This window comes from Leucopleurus acutus (genome assembly GCF_964270905.1).
Source record: "Leucopleurus acutus genome assembly, chromosome: 10".
NCBI classification, from domain to species: domain Eukaryota; kingdom Metazoa; phylum Chordata; class Mammalia; order Artiodactyla; family Delphinidae; genus Leucopleurus; species Leucopleurus acutus.
Genome location: NC_139153.1, coordinates 66,926,053 through 66,944,905, shown reverse-complemented (window position 1 = coordinate 66,944,905; position 18,853 = coordinate 66,926,053). Strand labels below are relative to the sequence as shown.

The following is an 18,853-nucleotide window of genomic DNA, read 5'->3' as shown; positions in this document are numbered from 1 at the left end:
CACACAGTGTTCTACACGATGCATTCTTAGGCGATGATGATGACGCAAAAAACATTTCATACAGTTCTTGCTCTACAATTATTAGATTTTCACAAAGACATACACATACACAACAGATAAGTTTGTTAACTGTACTGTGTGGTGATTATTTACTAAGCGGAAGTGGATTATAAAGATCTTCATCTTTGTCTTCACGTTGAGTAGGGTGAGGAGGAGGAGGAGGGGTTGGTCTTGTTTTCGCAGAGGTGGCAGAGGTGGAGGATGTGGCAAGAGGAGGCAGGAGAGGTATGCACACTTGGTGTAGCTTTATGGAAGTACATGGAAATTTCTGTCTGAAATTTTTTGCTTTTTCATTTCTCTAAATGTGTTTCTATATTGTACCAATCCTCTTTCCACCATTTGCTTTAGTTTCAGTTTCAGTGATACATAGAAGGGTCCATGTCATAAAAGAAGCCAAAAGCAGTCTTGAATAATCAGAATCCTTCTTCCAAACTGTATAATGTCAGTTTGTTTTCTGACACTGCTTCTTCTATGTCTTCTTCCTTACCTGTCACTGATTTGGAAGCACTCATCTCCATCAAATCTTCTTTTGTTAATTCCTCTGTTGTGTCTCTTAGTTCTTGAATTTCTCCAAGGTCCATATCTTGAAACACTTTAACCCCCCCCCCCCCTTTTCTGTCATGTCCACAATCTCCTTCACGATTTCCTTGATTGGCTCTTTCATAAATCCTGTGAAGTCATGCACAACACCTTGACACAGTTTTCTCCAGCAGGAATTTATTGTTTCAGGCTTGATTTCTTTCACGGCTTTTTAAATAACAGTGATGGTATCTTCAGTTGTCTAATCCTTCCAGACTTTCATAATGTTTTCTTTATTGGGGTTCTCTTCCATAGCATTGACAGTTCTTTCCATAGAGTACCATGACCTAGAGGCTGAATTAGAGATGACGCGTTTTGGGGCAAGTACACCACTTGGATGCCATTCATTAGTTGATGGATATTTGGGTTGTTTTCACTTTGGGCTATTATGAATAATGCTGTTGTGAACATCTATGTGCAGTTTCTTGTGTGGGCACATGTTTTCATTTCTCTTGGAAATATACCTAGAAGTAGAATTGCTGGGCCATATAGTAATTTTTGGTTTTTTTTTTGGTCATGGCATGTGGGATCTCAGTTCCCCAACCAGGGATTGAACCCATGCCCCTTGGCATTGGGAGCATGGAGTCTTAACCACTGGACCACCAGGGAAGTCCCCATATAGTAATTCTGATGTTTAAAATTTTGAAGAACTGACAACGGTTTTCCAAAGTAGTTGTACCATTTTGCATTTCCACCAGCAATACATGAGGGTTCCAATTTCTCCACATCCTCACTTGTTACTGTCTGCCTAGATCCACTTTTGATTACTTCATAACTTTAATGTGCCTCAACCTTTATTTTTGGTTTCATCCACTCTAGGCAAACTTTATTTTTTTTAAAAATTTAATATCTTTATTAGAGTATAATTGCTTTACCATGTTGTGTTACTTTCTGCTGCACAACAAAGTGAATCAGCTATGTGTATACATATATCCCCATATCCCTTTAGGCAGACTTTAATTTCCCACTTTGTAAAATGGAATTTTGGTGGATCTACACCTCTCCTATCCTTCCCACCTCTGCCCCTAAATTCTGTCTTTACCATCTTAGGGTGATTACCTTACATTCTTCTCTGTAACAATAATTATTTTATGTTTTGTTTTTTCACCATAAGTATTTATTTGTTTTCTTGGTAGCACAATGAAAAAAGCATTTGGCTGGAATGCAACACACTTAGGTTCTAGTCCGTCACTACCTATGCCTGGTACAGTTCCCTAACTTCTGGGTTTGAGTATTCATCTGTAAAATAGGGCTCTGTTTAGAGTTCAGGACTTTGCTAGTTCTAAGATTCACTGATTCTATGAAGAAATAAGCATCCTCAATGTATGCATGTAATAATTCATTTTATAAACTTATTTCACACAATTTTTAGGACTCCATTCATTGCATAAAGTACATGCATATTTCACACAAAATACGTAGACTTTAAAACTAAAATAGGAACTTGATCAGCAGATTATAGTTGGTATTTCCCAGATCCCCAAACTTCTGCAAGATTATCTAAAAGAATTTTTATCAAATTCAGCTTATTGTTAGGCTTGTCTCTATTAGTGTCACTCCCCTAACTGCTCAATGAGCTGTGTAGATAATTAAAAAGCATGTTGCTTTTTAAAAAGAGCTGATCCTTCCTAAAATGGGTGGTTGTAGAGCATGAATCATTCTTTGCCATTCTGTAGTTTGCTGATTAAGACCGAATTTGCAAATTTACTTCTGAAAAGAAGTTTCCAAGATTGAAGGAGATTATTGGATTTAGAGTGCGAAGTCTACCATTCTTTAGCTCTATGACCTTTGGAAAGTTTTCTACCTCTCTGATTCTGTTTGCCCAATTTAAAGGGCATGAGTCTCAACATTGTTAAAAGTGAGAGAATCTACAGATTTCTATGCTGCAAGTAATCATACATGTATAGGTTATTACTTTTATGATTTTATGCAGATAATTCAGATTTTTTTTCAGATTCAAAAGGATTTTGTTGAGCTTGTTCCATGTTAAGCTTTTTTTTTTTACGCTTTTAAAATTTATACCCCCTTCACCCATTTCTCCCACCCTCCACCACCCACATCTGGCAACCACCAGTATCTGTGAGTTGTTCTGTTTTGTTTTTATTTTTGGGGTTTTTTCCTTTTTTTTTTCTTTTTTTAAGTGTCCACATGTAAGAGAGATCTTACAGTATTTGTCTTTCTTTGACTTATTTCACTTAACGTAATACCCGTGAGGTCTGTCCGTGAGAAGATTTTGTTTTTTCTTATGGCTGAATAATATTCCATTGTGTGTGTATACCACAGTTTCTTTATCCATTCATCCATCCATGGAAACTTAGGTTGTTTCCATGTCTTAGCTATTGTAAATAATGCAGTGAACATGGGGATCTGTATATTTTTTCAACTTAGTGTTTTTGTTTTCTTCAGATAAATAGCCAAAAGTGGAATTGCTGTGTCATATGGTAGTTCTCTTTTTAATTTTTTGAGGAACCTTCATACTGTATTCAGTAGTGGCTGCACCAATACATTCTCACCAGTAATGCACAGAGTTCTCTTCTCTCTACAACCTTGTCAACAATCTGTTGTCTTTTTTGTAATAACCCATCCTAACAGATGTGAGGTGACATCTCATTGTGGTTTTGATTTGCATTTCCCTGATGATTAGTGAGGTGATATCTCATTGTGGTTTTGATTTGCATTTCCCCGATGATTAGTGATGTGGAGCACTTTCTCATGTACCTGTTGGCCATCTGTATGTCTTCTTTAAAAAAGAAAAATCTATTTATGTCTTCAGCCCATTTTTTTGTTATTGTTTTGTTTTTGTTTTTGCAGTACGCGGGCCTCTCACTGCTGTGGCCTCTCCCGTCGCGGAGCAACAGGCTCCGGACGCGCAGGCTCAGCGGCCATGGCCCACGGGCACAGCTGCTCCGCGGCACGCGGGATCCTCCCGGACCGGGGCACGAACCCGTGTCCCCCGCATCGGCAGGCGGACTCCCAACCACTGCGCCACCAGGGAAGCCCTGCCCATTTTTTAATTGGATTGCTTGGTTTTTTGCCATTGAGTTGTATGAGTTCATTATATATATTTTTTAATTAATTAATTTATTTATTTTTGGCTGCGTTGGGTCTTCGTTGATGCACGCAGGCCTTCTCTAGTTGCAGCGAGCAGGGTCACTCTTCGTTGCAGTGTGCGGGCTTCTTTTGTTGTGGAGCATGGGCTTCACTAGTTGCGGCCTGTGGGCTCAGTAGTTGTGGCTCATGGGCTTAGTTGCTCCGTGGCATGTAGGATCTTCCTGGACCAGGGATTGAACCCATGTCCCTTGTATTGGCAGGCAGATTCCTAACCACTGCACCACCAGGGAAGTCCCTGTGTAACACCTTATCAGATCTTTGGTTTGTAAATATTTTTTCCCATTCCATAGGTAGCCTTATCATTTTTTTGATGGTTTCCTTTGTTGTGCAGAAGCATTTTATTTTTAAACAGTGTTTTTTTTTAAATATTTATTTGGTTGCTCCGGCTCTTAGTTGCGGCAAGCAGGCTCCTCCGTTGTGGCTCACTGGCTCCTTAGTTGCAGCTCGCCAGCTCCTTAGTTGTGGCACATGGGCTCCTTAGTTGCAGCAGGCAGGCTCCTTAGTCATGGCTCCAGGGCTCCTTAGTCGCAACACGAGGGCTTCTTAGTTGTGGTATGCAAACTCTTAGTTGTGGCATGCATGTGGGATCTAGTTCCCTGACCAGGGATTGAACCTGGGCTTCCTGCATTGGGAGTGCGCGGTCTTATCCACTGTGCCACCAGGGAAGTCCAGAAGCATTTAAATTTGATGTAATCCCACTTGTTTACTTTTGCTTTTGCTGCCTTTGCTTTTGATGTCAGATTCAAAAAATCACTGCCAAGATCTATGTCAAGGAGCTTACTGTCCATGTTTTCTTTTAGGAGTTTTATGGTTTCACGTCTTACGTTCAAGTCTTTAATCCATTTTGAGTTTATTTCTGTGTATGGTGTAAGGTGGGGTTCAGTTTCATTTTTTTGCATGTGGCTCTACAGTTTTCCTAGCACCATTTATTGAAGAGACTGTCTTTTCCCCATTGTATATCCTGGCATATTTCCTGTCTTAAATTAATTGACCATATATGTGTGGGTTTATATAAGGGCTCTCTCTTCTGTTCCATTGTGTTATGTGTCTTTTTATGCCAGTACCATACTGTTTTGGTTACTGTAGCTTTGTAATGTAGTTTGAAATCATGAAGCATGATGCCTCCAGCTTTGTTCTTCTTTCTCAGGATAGCTCTGGCTCTTCAGGGTTTTCTATGGTTTCATACAAATTTTAAGAGTATTCTATTTTTAGAAAAATGCTGTTGGAATTTGATAGGGGTTACATTGAATCTGTAGCTTGCTTTGGATAATATGTACATGTTAACAATATTGAGTCTTCTAATCTGTGAACATGGAATATCCGTTTATTGGTGTGTTCTTCAATTTCTTTCATTACTGTTTTGTAGCTTTCACTCTACAGGTCTTTCACCTCCTTGGTTAAGTTTATTCCTAGGTATTTTACTCTTTTTGATGAATAAATAGTATAGTTTTCTTAATTTCTCTGATAGTTCATTATTAGGGTATATATATACCCTATATTTATCCAACAGATTTTTGTGTATTGATTTTGTATCCTACAACTTTACTAGATTTATTAGCCCAAACAGTTTTTTGATGGCGTTTTTAGGCTTTTCTATATAGAATGTCATGTCATCTGCAAATAGTAAAAGTTCTACTTCTTCCTTTCCAATTTGGATGCCTTTTATTTATTTTTCTTGCCTAATTGTGATGACTAGGACTTCAGTACTATGTTAAGTACAAGTGGTGAGAGCGGGCATCTTTGTCTTGTTCCTGATCTTAGAGGAAAAGCTTTTAGTTTTTTGCCCCTGAGTATGATGGTCATTGTGGGCTTGTCATAGATGGCCTTAATGATGTTGAGATATATTTCCTTTGTATCCACTTTGTTCAGAGTTTTTAATCATAAATGGATGCTGAGTTTTGTCAAATGCTTTTTCTGCATCTATTGAGATCATAGGATTTCTATCCTTCATTTTGTTAATGTGGTATATCACATTGACTGATTTGCAGCTGTTGAACCATTCTTGCACCCTTGGAGTAAATCTCACTTGATCATGGTTTATGATCCTTTTACTGTATTATTGAATTTGGTTTGCTAATGTTTTGTTGAGGATTTTTGCATCTATGTTCATCAGTGATACTGGCCTGTAATTTTCTTGTGGCATGCTTGTCTAATTTTGGGATCAGGGTGATGCTAGCCTCATAAAATGAATTTGGAAGAGTTCTCTTCTCTACTGTTCTTGGAAGAATTTATGAAGGATTGGTATTAATTCTTATTTGAATATTTATTAGAATTCACCAGTGAAGCTGACTGATCCTGGCCTTTGTTTGTTAAGAGATTTTTGGTTATTGATTTAGTCTTCTTACTAGTAGTAATCAGTCTATGTTCAGATTGTCTCTTTCACCATGATTCAGTATTGGTAAGTTGTATGTTTCTAGAAATTTATCCATTTCTTATAGGTTGTCAATCTGTTGGCATGCAGTTGTTCATAATATGATCAGTTATGATCCTTTGTATTTCTGTTGCATCAGCTGTAACATCTCTTTCATTTCTGATTTTATTTATTTGAGTCTTTCTCTCTTTTTTTCTTGGTGAGTCTAGCTAAAGGCTTGGCAGTTTTGTTTACCTTTTCAAAGAACTAGCACTTAGTTCCATTGATCTTCTCTATTGTCTTTTTGATCTCTATTTCATTTATTTCTGCTCTCATCATTATTTCCTTTCTTCTAGTAATTTTGGGCTTTGTTTTTTCTTCTTTTTCTAATTTCTTGAGGTGTAAAGGTAGGTTGTTTGAGACTTTTTTTATTTCTTCAGGTAGGCATTTATCACTATGAATTTCTCTCTAAAACTGCCTTTGCCGCATCCCACAAATTTTGGTATGTTACTTTTCCACTTTCATTTGTCTCAAGGTATTTTTTTATTTCTCTTTTGATTTCTTCTTTAACCCTTTGGTTGTTCAGTAGCATGTTGTTTTACCTCCACATATTTGTGAATTTTCCAGTTTTCTCCATGTAATTAATTTCTAATTTCATACCATTGTGGTCAGAAAAGATGCTTGATAAGATTTCAGTCCTTTTAAATTAAGACTTGTTTTGGGGCCTAACGTGTGATCTATCCTGGAAAATGTTCCATGTATACTGGAGAAGAATGTGTTTTCTTTTGGTTTTGGATGGAATGTTCTGTATGTATCTGTTAAGTCCATGTGATCTAGTGGACCATTTAATGTGTATTTTTCCTAATTGATTTTCTGTCTGGATGATATATCCCCTACTACTATTGTATTGCTGTCTGTTTCTCCCTTTAGGTCTGTTAATAATATATTTGCTGTATATATTTATCAATAGGTGTTCCTTTGTTGGGTGCATAAATATTTACAAATGTTATATTCCCATGTTGGATTGACCTCTTTCTCATTATGTAATACCCATATTTGTCTGTTTATTACAGTCTTTGTTTTAAAGTCTGTTTTATCTGATATAGGTATATGTACTCTAGCTTTCTTTTGCTTTCCATTTGGATGGAAACCCTTCACTTTCAGTCTGTATGTATCCTTTCATCTGAAGTGAGTCACTTGTAGGTAGCGTATAGGTGGATCTTGTTCTTTTTATCCACTCAGCCATTCTGTGTCTTTTGATTGGAGAATTTAATCTGTTTACATTTAAAGTAATTATTGGCAGGTATATGCTTATTGCCATTTTGTTAATTGTTTACTGGCTGGTTTTGTAGTGCCTCTCTCTTCCTTTCTTCTCTTGCTCTCTTCCTTTGTGGTTTGATGATTTCCCTTAACGGTTTATTTATATTTCTTTATCTTTTTTTAATTTTCTATAGGTTTTTGCTTTGTGGTTACAGTGAGGCTTACATATGGCAACTTAGATCTGTAACAGTCTATTTTAAGTTGATAACAACTAAGTTTGATCCTGTTCTAAAGCTCAGCATTTTTACTCTTTCCTTCCCCTCCCCTCATTTTATGTTTTTGATGTCACGTTTTACTTGTGTATCCCTTAATTAATTATTGTGGACTTCCCTGGTGGTGCAGTGATTAAGAATCCGCCTGCCACTGCAGATGCCTGTTTTTACATCTTACGTAGAATCTATCACAGCATTTACCCAATAACAAGGGTTAGCAAACTTTCAAATAATAGAGCTCTGGATCAAGAAAAATGTGACTAGAAATAGACTTGGAGCCAAAAAGACCTAAGATGTGTACAATTTTATATGTGATATTATACAATTCAGTTCATCTCTCTCAACTTCTGAAAAATTCTAACTACTAAAGACTCAACAAGGGGACTTTCCTGGTGGCGCAGTGGTTAAGAATTCTCCTGCCAATGCAGGGGACATGGGTTTGAGCCTTAGTCTGGGAAGATCCCATGTGCTGCAGAGCAACTAAGCCCATGTGCCACAACTACTGAGCCTGCAAGCCACAACTACGGAAGCCCACGTGCCACACTACTGAATCCCATGCACCTAGAGCCCAGGCTCTGCAACAAGAGAAGCCACCACAATGAGAAGCCTGCATACCACAACGAAGAGCAGCCCTTGCTCACCGCAACTAGAGATAGCCCATGCGTAGCAGTGAAGACCTAACACAACCAAAAATTAATTAATTAATTAACTAATTAAAAAATATTGTAACCATAATTATTTTTACTACTTTTGTCTTTTAATCCTCATACTAGCTATAATAGTGTTTAGTTCACTTTAGTATATTTTTACCTTCCCAGTGAAATTTGTTCTTTGATATATTTTCTTATCAATTAGCACTCTTTCTTTCCAGCTTAAAGAAATCCCTTTAACATTTCTTGTTAAGGCCAGTTTGGTAGTGATGAACAGCTTTAGATTCTGTTTGTATGGAAAACTATCTCTCCTTGAATTCTGAATGATAACTTTGCTGGGTGGAGTATTCTTGGTTAGTTCTTTTCTTTCAGCACTTTGAGTGTATCAGCTGCTTCCTTCTAGCCTGCAAAGTTTTTGCTGAAGAATCTGCTGATAATCTTATGGGAGTTCCCTTGCGTGTAACAAGTTGTTTTTCTCTTCCTGCTTTTAATATTCTCTCCTTGTCTTTAACTTTTTTTTTTTTACATCTTTATTGGAGTATAATTGCTTTACAATGGTGTGTTAGTTTCTGCTTTATAACAAAATGAATCAGTTATACAAATACATATGTTCCCATATCTCTTCCCTCTTGTGTCTCCCTCTCTTTAACTTTTGAGATTTCAGTTATAATGTGTCTTGGTGTGCATCTCTTTGGGTTTCTTCTTTGGAACCTTCTGGGATTCTTGGATCTGGGTGTCTGTTTCCTCCCCCAAATTAGGGAAGTTTTCAGCCATTATTTCTTCAAACAAGATTTCTGCCTCTCTCTCTCTTCTTCTGGTATTCCTTTAATGCGAATGTTAGTCTGTTTGATGTTGTCCCTTAAATCATCTACAGTTTTTTTCATTCTTTTTTCTTTTTGCTGCTCTGATTGGGTGAGTTACAGTATCTGTCTTTGAATTGACTGATTATTCTGCTTCACCTAGTCTGCTGTTGAACCCCTCTAGTGTATTTTTCAGTGAACTATTTTATTCTTTAGCTCTGTGACTTTTATTTGATATACTTTCTTATTTTTTCCATCTCTTTGTTGAAGGTTCCACTGTGTTCATCTTTTCCTTTTCCCAGGTCATTGAGTATCTTTATGACCATTACTTTGAACTTTTTATCAGGTAAATTACTTATGTTCATTTCATTAAGGCTTTTTTCTGAGGTTTTATTTTGTTCTTTCATTTGGAATACGTTACTCTGTTTCTTCATTCTGCTTCATTCTCCACGTTGACTGGTTGGAAACAGCTACGTCTCCAAGTCTTGAAGGAGTGGACTCGTGTAGGAGCTGAACCTTGTCTTTCAACCCTTCCCCAACTCTTTGTCTTCTCTCAGACCTTTGTGCTTGTTCAAGCAGGCTGTTACTATTTTTTATTTTGGCTGCACTGTGCAGCATGCAGGATCTTAGTTCTCTGACCAGGGATCGAACCCACGCCCCCAGCAGTGGAAATGTGGAGTCTTAACCATTGGACCGCCAGGAAAGTCCAGCAGGCTATTATATTTTTAATAGCTCCTAGTTGTTGAGGAGGTGCCGAGATCTGTCACTGTCCCTAAGGGGAGGATCTCAGCACCTAGATTCAGGCTGTTTGGAAGCTTGACTCTCAGGCAGCTTTTAAAAGTATGTAAATTGATACAGTTCTATGGAACTGCAGGTGTAAACCCTGCTGACCAGGCAGTCTGGTGGTGTCCCCTGAGTAACAGTTGCAGAAATCAGGGCACTAGATGAGTATATAAGTTCTCTTCTGTAAGACACTGGTGAGCTGGAACAAGACAGAGAGCATCAAACTGCCAAATTACCTTTCATAAAGACTTCACCAATTTTATTCCCATCAACAGCATAAAAGAGTGCCTACCCACTCCCTCCAAGTCCTTGTCAATATATGAAATTATTGCTTTTTGATTTCTCCCAAGTCACTGGGCAAAAAAATGATCTTTGTTTTAATTTTTTTCTCTGTTACTATTGATTTGAGATCTTTTCATGCATTTATAGAACATTTGAATGTTTTCTTGAACTGGCATGTTATTAGATTGAGTAATGCTAGGCTGCTGTATTAGGTTCCTATGGCTGCTATAAATTTAGTAGCTTAAAGCAACACAAAGTTATTATCTTACAGTTCTGGGAATAAGAAGTCTAAAATGGGTCAGCAGCGCATTGTTTCTTCTGTAGGCTCTAGGGAAGAATCCATTTCCTTGTCTTTTCCAACTTCTAGAGGTTGAGTTGCCTGCATTCCTTGGCTCATGGCCCCTTCCTTGTATTGTCATCATATCTCACTCTGACCTTCCTGCTTCCCTCTTAGAAGGACTCCTTTCCCAAACAACTTCAGTTTTTCTCGTTGTTTTGAAATGCAATTTTATTTAATACTAAATTCTCATATTTACTTGAGTCTGTGGCTAGATTTCATTCTGATCCAGTACCAGGACTACAGTTTTAATTACTATAGTGTTATATTTTGGTATCTGGGGGCCAAATTCCCAATTATTTCTCTTGTTTGAAAAATTTTTGGCTGTTTTTGCTAATTTCCTTTTCCAAGATTTTACTGGTCAGGTTCTACAAAATACCATGTTGCTTTCAGTTGAGATTGTTTTGAATTTATGGGTTACTTCCTAGAAAATTGACACTTAAAGGTTTGATTCTTCCCATCTAGGAGTATTCTATAGCTTGCTTTTGTTAGTTTGTTAAAGCATCATATACCCTTCAGATGTGTGTGTTTCTAGATTTTAGAGCTGTTGCTGTTGCAAATTTATTGCTTTTTATCTATTACATTTTTTTATTGGTTATTGCCATTATGTAGAAATACTTTTGTTTTTGTAATTTGTATGGTAGTTGTTTCTTCCTTGCCTAAAACCCTTTATTGGTTGTACTAATTTTTCGGTTATTTTTCTCCAATTTTCTAGGTAAATAGCCACTTTGTAATGGTGACAGTTCTGGTTCTTTTTCTTGCCTTAAATTATTATCTGTGACTGCAAGTACAACTTTGAAAAGTAGCCGTTAAACTGTGTAATTGTGATGAACATTTGTCTTTTGTAGGAATGCTCGTATAATGTTTCTGTGATTTTCTAATAGATAACTTTGAGTTGAGTAAGTTTCTCTTCACTTCATTCCTAGATTACGAAGTGTTTCAGTCTCAAATGCATCTTGAATTTTGTCAGATGTCTTCATAATTTTTCTAAGAGTTTTCTTCTGTACATACATTAAATAGTGAATAACAGTAAGTTTCCTGTTTGAATTATCCTTTTATGTCTGCTTGTGAATATTACAATATTTAGTAGTTGTATATGAAGTTCACTGGTGAAACTGACCAGTAGGTTTGTTTGTGTGTGTGTGCACACGCACGCACGCACGCACACATGAATGCATGTGTGTTATTCTCTTCTGCTTTGGATGTCAGAGTTATGCTAGTGCTCTCAAATTAACTGGAAAGCTTTTCCAACTCTTAGAGATGCACTGGTATACTTTATTAACTGGTATTCTTCGTTGAAAATGTAGTAGCACTTGACCTTACTGTCTGACCAACTGACCTTGTTGCCTTTTAGGGCTGACTCTTCAATTTTTCAGTCCCCATGATTGTTATATCCCTGTGGGGTTTTTTTTTTTAATTAGTTTTGCCTGAGGCTTATCTATCTTATTAATCTTTTTCAAATAATTAACTTTCAATTTAGAGTTAAAATTTTACTCCTTTTATTTCTAGCTCTTTATTCAGTTAACAACAGCTTTTCTTGTTTTCTAATTGGTATACTCATGGTTATAAATTGTTCTCTTTGAGTAAAGCTGAGTATGTCATAGATTTTAACATGTAATGCTCTTATACCTAAATACTTCGAAATTTTAAATTTCATTTCCTCTTTAAATCAAGATCTGCCAGGATATTTTCATTTTATTCTGTAGTATGCCAATTCTTTTCAGTGTTTGGAAAGAATGGATATAAAGTTACATATACGAATATATCAATTTAGATCAAACTTGTTTGTTATTTAAATTCTCTCTGTATACTTTTCATTTATTTGAATTGTTTATTCATAAAACAAACAGGAGAATCTAAGTTTTTTCATGAATTAGGCATGCAGTTGAATCTCTCCCCTTTCCCCTTTGCCATCATTTGTATTTTGTGATAAAGCCGTGATTAACCTGAGAGAGACAAAATAAAGTCACTTTTTGGGGTAACTTGATGGATAAGGTCAATAAGATTCCCAAGTGTATGATAATGTTTTAGCAAAATCTCAATAAGCCAACCATATGTTAGATTCATACTTGAACTTGAAAGCAATCAGAGCCAATATTTTTTAAACAAAGTATTTGAGATATACAAAAAAAGAAGAAAAGAAGAAATAATAAAATGGTAGCTCCTACCCAGCTTAAGAAAATCTCATTACTGTACAGGTGATGCCCACGTGTACTCCTCCTTGATCATATCTCTATATTATAGTTCACTTGTGGAATTAATAGCTATCCTGAATTTGTCCTGTATTTCTTTTTTTTTTTTTTTGTCCTGTATTTCTTTTGTGTTGTTTCTTTTTTCATTCTTTTTTCTCAGCTTTTTAAAAACTGAGATATAATTGACATATTGTGTAAGTTTAAAGTGTACAACCTATTGATTTGATGGATTTATATCACATTGATGGATTTATATCACATTATGATTGCCATTGTAGTATTAGCTAATACTTCTGTTACATTTCATAATTATTATTTCTTCCAGTGGTGGGAACAGTTAAGATCTAGTCTCTTAGAAAGTTTTATGTTTGTAATACAGTTTTATTGTCTATAATCACTGTACTGTGTATTAGATCTCTAGGAATTATTTACCTACTAGTTGCAGTTGTGTAATTCTTTGTATTTTAACTATATATTGGCTGTTTTGTATGTTTTAAAAATTTGATTGAAGGTGATGCATTGTATTTATTCTGCAGCTTGCTGTTTGCGTTCCATCTTATGTTTGTGCAGTTTATTCAAGCTGACGCATGTAGCTTATTCATTTTCACTGTTGGGTATAATATTTTATTATATCAAAATACTATAACTTACCCATTCTCCTCTTGATGGACATTTAGTTGTTTCCTGCTTTTTGTTATTACAAACAGTGCTGCTGTGAACACGATTGTATGTGTTTCTTCTAGGATGTTCATAGCAGCAAGATTCATAATAGCTAAAGAGTAGAAACCCAAATGTTCATCAACTGATTAATGGATAAATTAAAATGTGGTCTATCCATATAATGGAATATTATTCAGCCATAAAAAGTAGTGAAGTACTGATACATCCTACAACATGGATAAACCTTGAAAACATGTTGTGAAAGAAGTCAGTCACAAAAGACTGCATAATATGTGATTCCGTTTATATAAAATATGCAGAATAAGCAAATTCATAGAGACAGAAAGTAGACTTGTGTTTCCCAGAGTCTGGGGAAAGAGTGTAATGGTGAGTGATTGTTAATGGGTTTGGGGCTTTTGGGGTGGGGGTGGGGAATGAAAATGTTCTAAATTTAGTTTGTGGTGATATTGCACAACTCTGAATATACTAAAACCACTGAACTGTACACTTTAGATTGGTGAGCTTATGGCATGTGAATTATATCTTACTAAAGAAGTGAAAGATGGGCTTCCCTGGTGGCACAGTGGTTGAGAGTCCACCTGCCGATGCAGGGGACGCAGGTTCGTGCCCCGGTCCGGGAAGATCCCACATGCCGTGGAGCAGCTGGGCCCGTGAGCCATGGCCGCTGAGCCTGCGCGTCCGGAGCCTATGCTCTGCAATGGGAGAGGCCACAACAGTGAGAGGCCTGCGTACTGCAAAAAAAACAAAAAAACAAAACAAAACAAAAAAAAAGAAGTGAAAGATAATTTCTAGGACAGTATTTTTCAAACCCAACCCACTAGTAGGTTATAAACCAATTTTAGTGAGTTAGAATAGAGTTTGCAGGGTGTTTTTGTTTTGAGCTATAAGAATTTCTTCATTTATTCTTTAGAAAACAGGGGAGTGTGGCGCTCACGTGGCTAGTTTGAGTATATAAATTCATGAAATGTTTAAGTGAAAACTCATAAATAGCATATTTATGATAGTTATGAATATATAATATTTGGCTGCAAATAATTCAGTAAATTTTTGTTTGGTACTTTGGTTTTACTATTTGCTTGGGTGATTAGTGATGATTATACCAGAAATGGAATCTTGAAAGGATATTTGGAAATAAGAGAAAACACTCTAATTTGGTTTTTATCATCTCTTTGTTCACACTCCAGAGTTTCTGTGTCAAATCTGTCAAGCTTTTCCGCTACTTTCTGCCTTTCTCCCAGATTTTTGCCTTGGCTCTATTCTGTACCACAGCCAGATATATTCCTATTTCTAACATTTTGGTGTTTTGATCAGGTTATAAATTGACTCCTTTGGAAGCATACTGCTATTAAAATTTGATCTGTTGTCCATTTCAGTTTATATTAGAGATTTTATAGATGTACTGGGTTAACTTTTATATGCTTTGAGAGCTTTAAAGTACTGATACAGTTTTTGTCTTCTGAATATGAATAGCAAATACTTGAGGCATGAAAATAGATATGAAGAGTTTAAAATCACAGATTGAAACTATTTTAGAACTCTCCTTTTTTGTTCTAGGAAGAATTGTTTTCAGTTTCGAATGTTAATAAGCTGAAATTTCTTTCTGTAGTATTTCTTCAGATTTTTTATACTATTTTCTTATAACAACCATCAATCAAATTTATAGTGATTTTGAGCTCTTTACTCGTCATCGTCTTATACTCATTATCTAATGGTAACTATCTCTGTTTTCTCAAATTTTCTCTTTTTGTTTTTGGTTTTTGTCTTTTTCTGGCAGAGGCTTTTTTTTTAATTTATTTTTTTTAATTTATTTTATTGAAGTAATTTATTTTATTGAAGTAAACATTTGGAAATGTTCATTCAGACTCATTATTTCCACTTAGGAAAGTAAGCCAGGTAGTTCCATACTGAATAAATTTCCCAAAGACATGTTTTCACTGAGAATGAACACATTGAATCATGCAGTTTTATAACTACTTTTGTATCCTCTGGGGGACAAAAAAGTACCAAGAATTGAGGCAGGTTGGAATGGCCACCAGAAATCTAAATCTAGTCATGCTTGCCAAGGTATTTCTTATGTCTCAACAGCCCATGTAACTGATTCTGCTGTTATAATTTTCTGTTAAATTGAATCTTTGGAAAAAACAATCTGATGAAACAGGTTTGAAACACAAATAAAATACTGGAAAATGGGAATTAAAATTCCTTTTCCTACAACTACTGAAAAGAGTGCTTTGGACACTGTTTCTTTTGCTTAAAGCTTTACGAAGCAGGCAGCTTATAAGTGTCAGAGCCTGAATGCAGTTCCAAGTCTTTCTGCCTCCCGAACTACTACTCAGTGCTCAAAAATTTTGATACAGCTAATAAACAGTATGTAGAGAAAGGTATCAATTTGAAAGTGTTTAATACATTATAAAACGAGATCATGTTTTTACCTGTTAAATAAGCTAAGTTTTCTGAACTTAGTAATACTTAAATACTGGAAGCCCATGTGTAGCTGGAGATGTATTTCACTACAACCCTATCAGAAAAGTCATACTATGTAATAATCCTAAAAACTGTTCATGGCCACAGACTGGAAGGAAATAGTCCATATGTTCAGAGTAGAGATCTAACAAAATAATTATTTTCCAAATTTCCTACATTTAACATTTTTTTTAAAATTTATTTTTGGCTGCAGTGGGTCTTCACTGTTGTGCGCAGGCTTCTCCTTGCGGTGGCTTCTTTTGTTGCAGAGCATGGGCTCTAGGCACGTGGGCTTCAGTAGTTGTGGCACATGGCCTCAGTAGTTGTGGTACACGGGCACTAGAGCACATGGGCTTCAGTAGTTGCGGTGCATGGGCTCAGTAGTTGTGGCACGTGGGCTCTAGGGTGCAGGCTTCAGTAGTTGTGGCGAACAGGCTTAGTTGCTTTGCGGCATGTGGGATCTTCCCAGACCAGAGATCGAACCCGTGTCCCCTGCATTGGCAGGCGGATTCTTAACCACTGCACAACCAGGGAAGTCCTAACATGTTATTTTTATAAATAGGGTAAATGTTTCTATCTTTATTTGGTAGTTTAACTTTAGGGAAATAATTCTAAATACAGAATAAAGATTATCTAAAAATACTCAACAGCTTTATTTTTTAGTAGTGAAAAATTAGAAACAAATGTCCAGCTGAGCAGAATGTACCAGAGTAAATAGTGATACTTCTAAGGGAAATATGTAAGACTTAATAGATTGCATAGGTATGAGGGGGAAAGTTTACAGTATAATAGGCAAAGCCGGATACAAATTTGTTTATAAAGCATGTGATTACCGATATATATTTTTATAAAAATACAGCAAATAACTGGAAGAAGGTCTAGTAGTTTTATCAGCAACTTTGTTTGGATATTGAGATTCAAGTAATTTTTTTCCCTTTGTACTTTTATATATTTTCCAGATTTTATTTAATCATGTACTGACTTTTTAAAAACGAATATTTTCCTAACATGAGGTAAAGTGATAGGTAATGTTTTCTTAGGTTGCCACTACATAACATTCTGTTTGTAGTATCTATTAATTGGTCCTGTTTTCTTCTGTCCATATGGAATGAACATGTTTGTATTATTTCTTAGATCTGAAACTCAGCACCGAGGCTCTGCTCCCCACTCTGAGAGTGATCTCCCAGAGCAGGAAGAGGAGATTCTGGGATCTGATGATGATGAGCAGGAAGATCCCAATGATTATTGTAAAGGTAAGATTTTCTGTGAGGAGATACTAAGTAAGATGTGATCCATGTATATGCAGTTTTTCATGTGAATATTTGGTCTATCAGCATAAACAGTATTGATGCTTTCTGCTTATTGCATCCTTTTCTCTAAGTATAGGAATTAGTATTTCCTCTTACTTTGACTTAATTAAAGCTTAGTTTAAATTAAACTTGTTTCTATTCCTTAAAAAAGATAGTGCATATTTACCTTAGAAAATTTCAGAAATATGTTAAACAAAAAGAAAACAAAAGCCATCTGTAATGCTGTCACCCAGAAGTAGCCAGTGGTAAGATTTGGTATGTAGACTTTTGAAAAACACCTTTCACTACTATTTTCTCAAAGTGATGATTGCTAAGATACATTAAACTGGAATTATATATACTTAAACTGTGTCATAAGGTTGCCTGTTATCTTTTCTGTTTCTTTTATGAAACTTTGCAGGATTCTTGGGTAGGATTTTATAACAGAATATCTCTTAACCATTGAGGAGAACCTGGTTCTTCTCAGTAGGCAGAGATGCATGTTTAAATCCCTTGATTCCTGCCACTGTTGGCAGCCTTTTCAGGCCTTCCTGTTTTTATGTTTTAGAAAAGCAATTTCTTTTTTTAAAGTTAAATAAATGGAATTCATTCATCTCTCTCCTAAAAAGCATCCTGAGACTACAACTAGTCTCAAAATAGATTTATATGTTTAGATAAATCTTGGATTACTGAGGGGCAAGAATGTTGTGAAACATAACCTTATTTTTGTTTGAGGATGACTTATTTTTTTAAGTAATTATTGGTTGTTCCACAAAGCATCACTTGCTCACTCTAAATCATTACTCTTATTCTTTAAGATATTTTTTGTAACATGAGCTCAATAATACTGTGTTGCTGACTTGACATTTTCTTTTGTTGAGTTGGTTGTGTTAGAAAAAACCATTTTTATTTGCTAAAAGGTGTATAGATGTTGAAAAACGTGGTGTGAGATACCTTTTCCTACTACTTAAGTGACTATTTGCTTCCTGTTGTTTCTTCCAGGAGGTTATCATCTTGTGAAAATCGGAGATCTATTCAATGGGAGATATCATGTGATCCGAAAGTTGGGCTGGGGACACTTTTCAACAGTGTGGTTATCATGGGATATTCAGTAAGTTTTTGCGATCCTGCAAGAGAATTAGGTGATTCCTAAATGTTTGTGTCTGATTTTCCACTTTTAGTCTAAGCTCTAGACTGATTTTTTGATAAGAATCTTATTACTGAGGATCTTTATGTTCTTGGGCAAATGACTTTTCTCGGATGAAGAGTCAGTTTAGAGGAGACACAAGATTGATTAAATTAGTATCAGTAAGGCGCTTGAAACTCCCAAATTCAAAACATTACAAATACCCAAAGAAAGTGTAGTATGTAAGTTCATAGGTTTTCTCATTAGTAGAGCTAAATTTTTAGATGATGCCCTAGACCAATCTTTGTGAAATTACTTATTTTTTTGTATTTTGTTTTGATAACAGATTTGTTCAGCCATACAGTGTAAAACTTCTCTACATAAAAATCATAGGCAATTAACATTGGATGTTTACCTAAAAGTGTACCATCTATCTTTGGTGAGATAGCAGTTGCTATCTTTGTGCTTAATTTTTTATCAGTTTTTCACCCAAGTATTTCTTCTGGCTTCTTAGAGGAAAGTATTATAGCTTTTAAGCTTTTCGGTTTTGCTATACAGATATACAGAATACTTCTGATTTGGTGGAGCTTTCCCCCTTATTTATCCCCACTTCATAGT

General features: G+C 35.8%; 1 protein-coding gene across 1 annotated transcript in view; it reads left to right on the top strand.

Annotated features, from left to right (window-relative positions):
- SRPK1 (SRSF protein kinase 1) overlaps positions 1 to 18,853 on the top strand; it is an 81,248-nt gene that overhangs the window by 25,756 nt on the left and 36,639 nt on the right. Inside the window, exons 3-4 of the mRNA XM_082849030.1 lie at positions 16,955 to 17,073; positions 18,112 to 18,220. Of these exons, the coding sequence (XP_082705156.1) occupies positions 16,955 to 17,073; positions 18,112 to 18,220 (228 nt within the window). The remainder of the gene's footprint in view (positions 1 to 16,954; positions 17,074 to 18,111; positions 18,221 to 18,853) is intronic.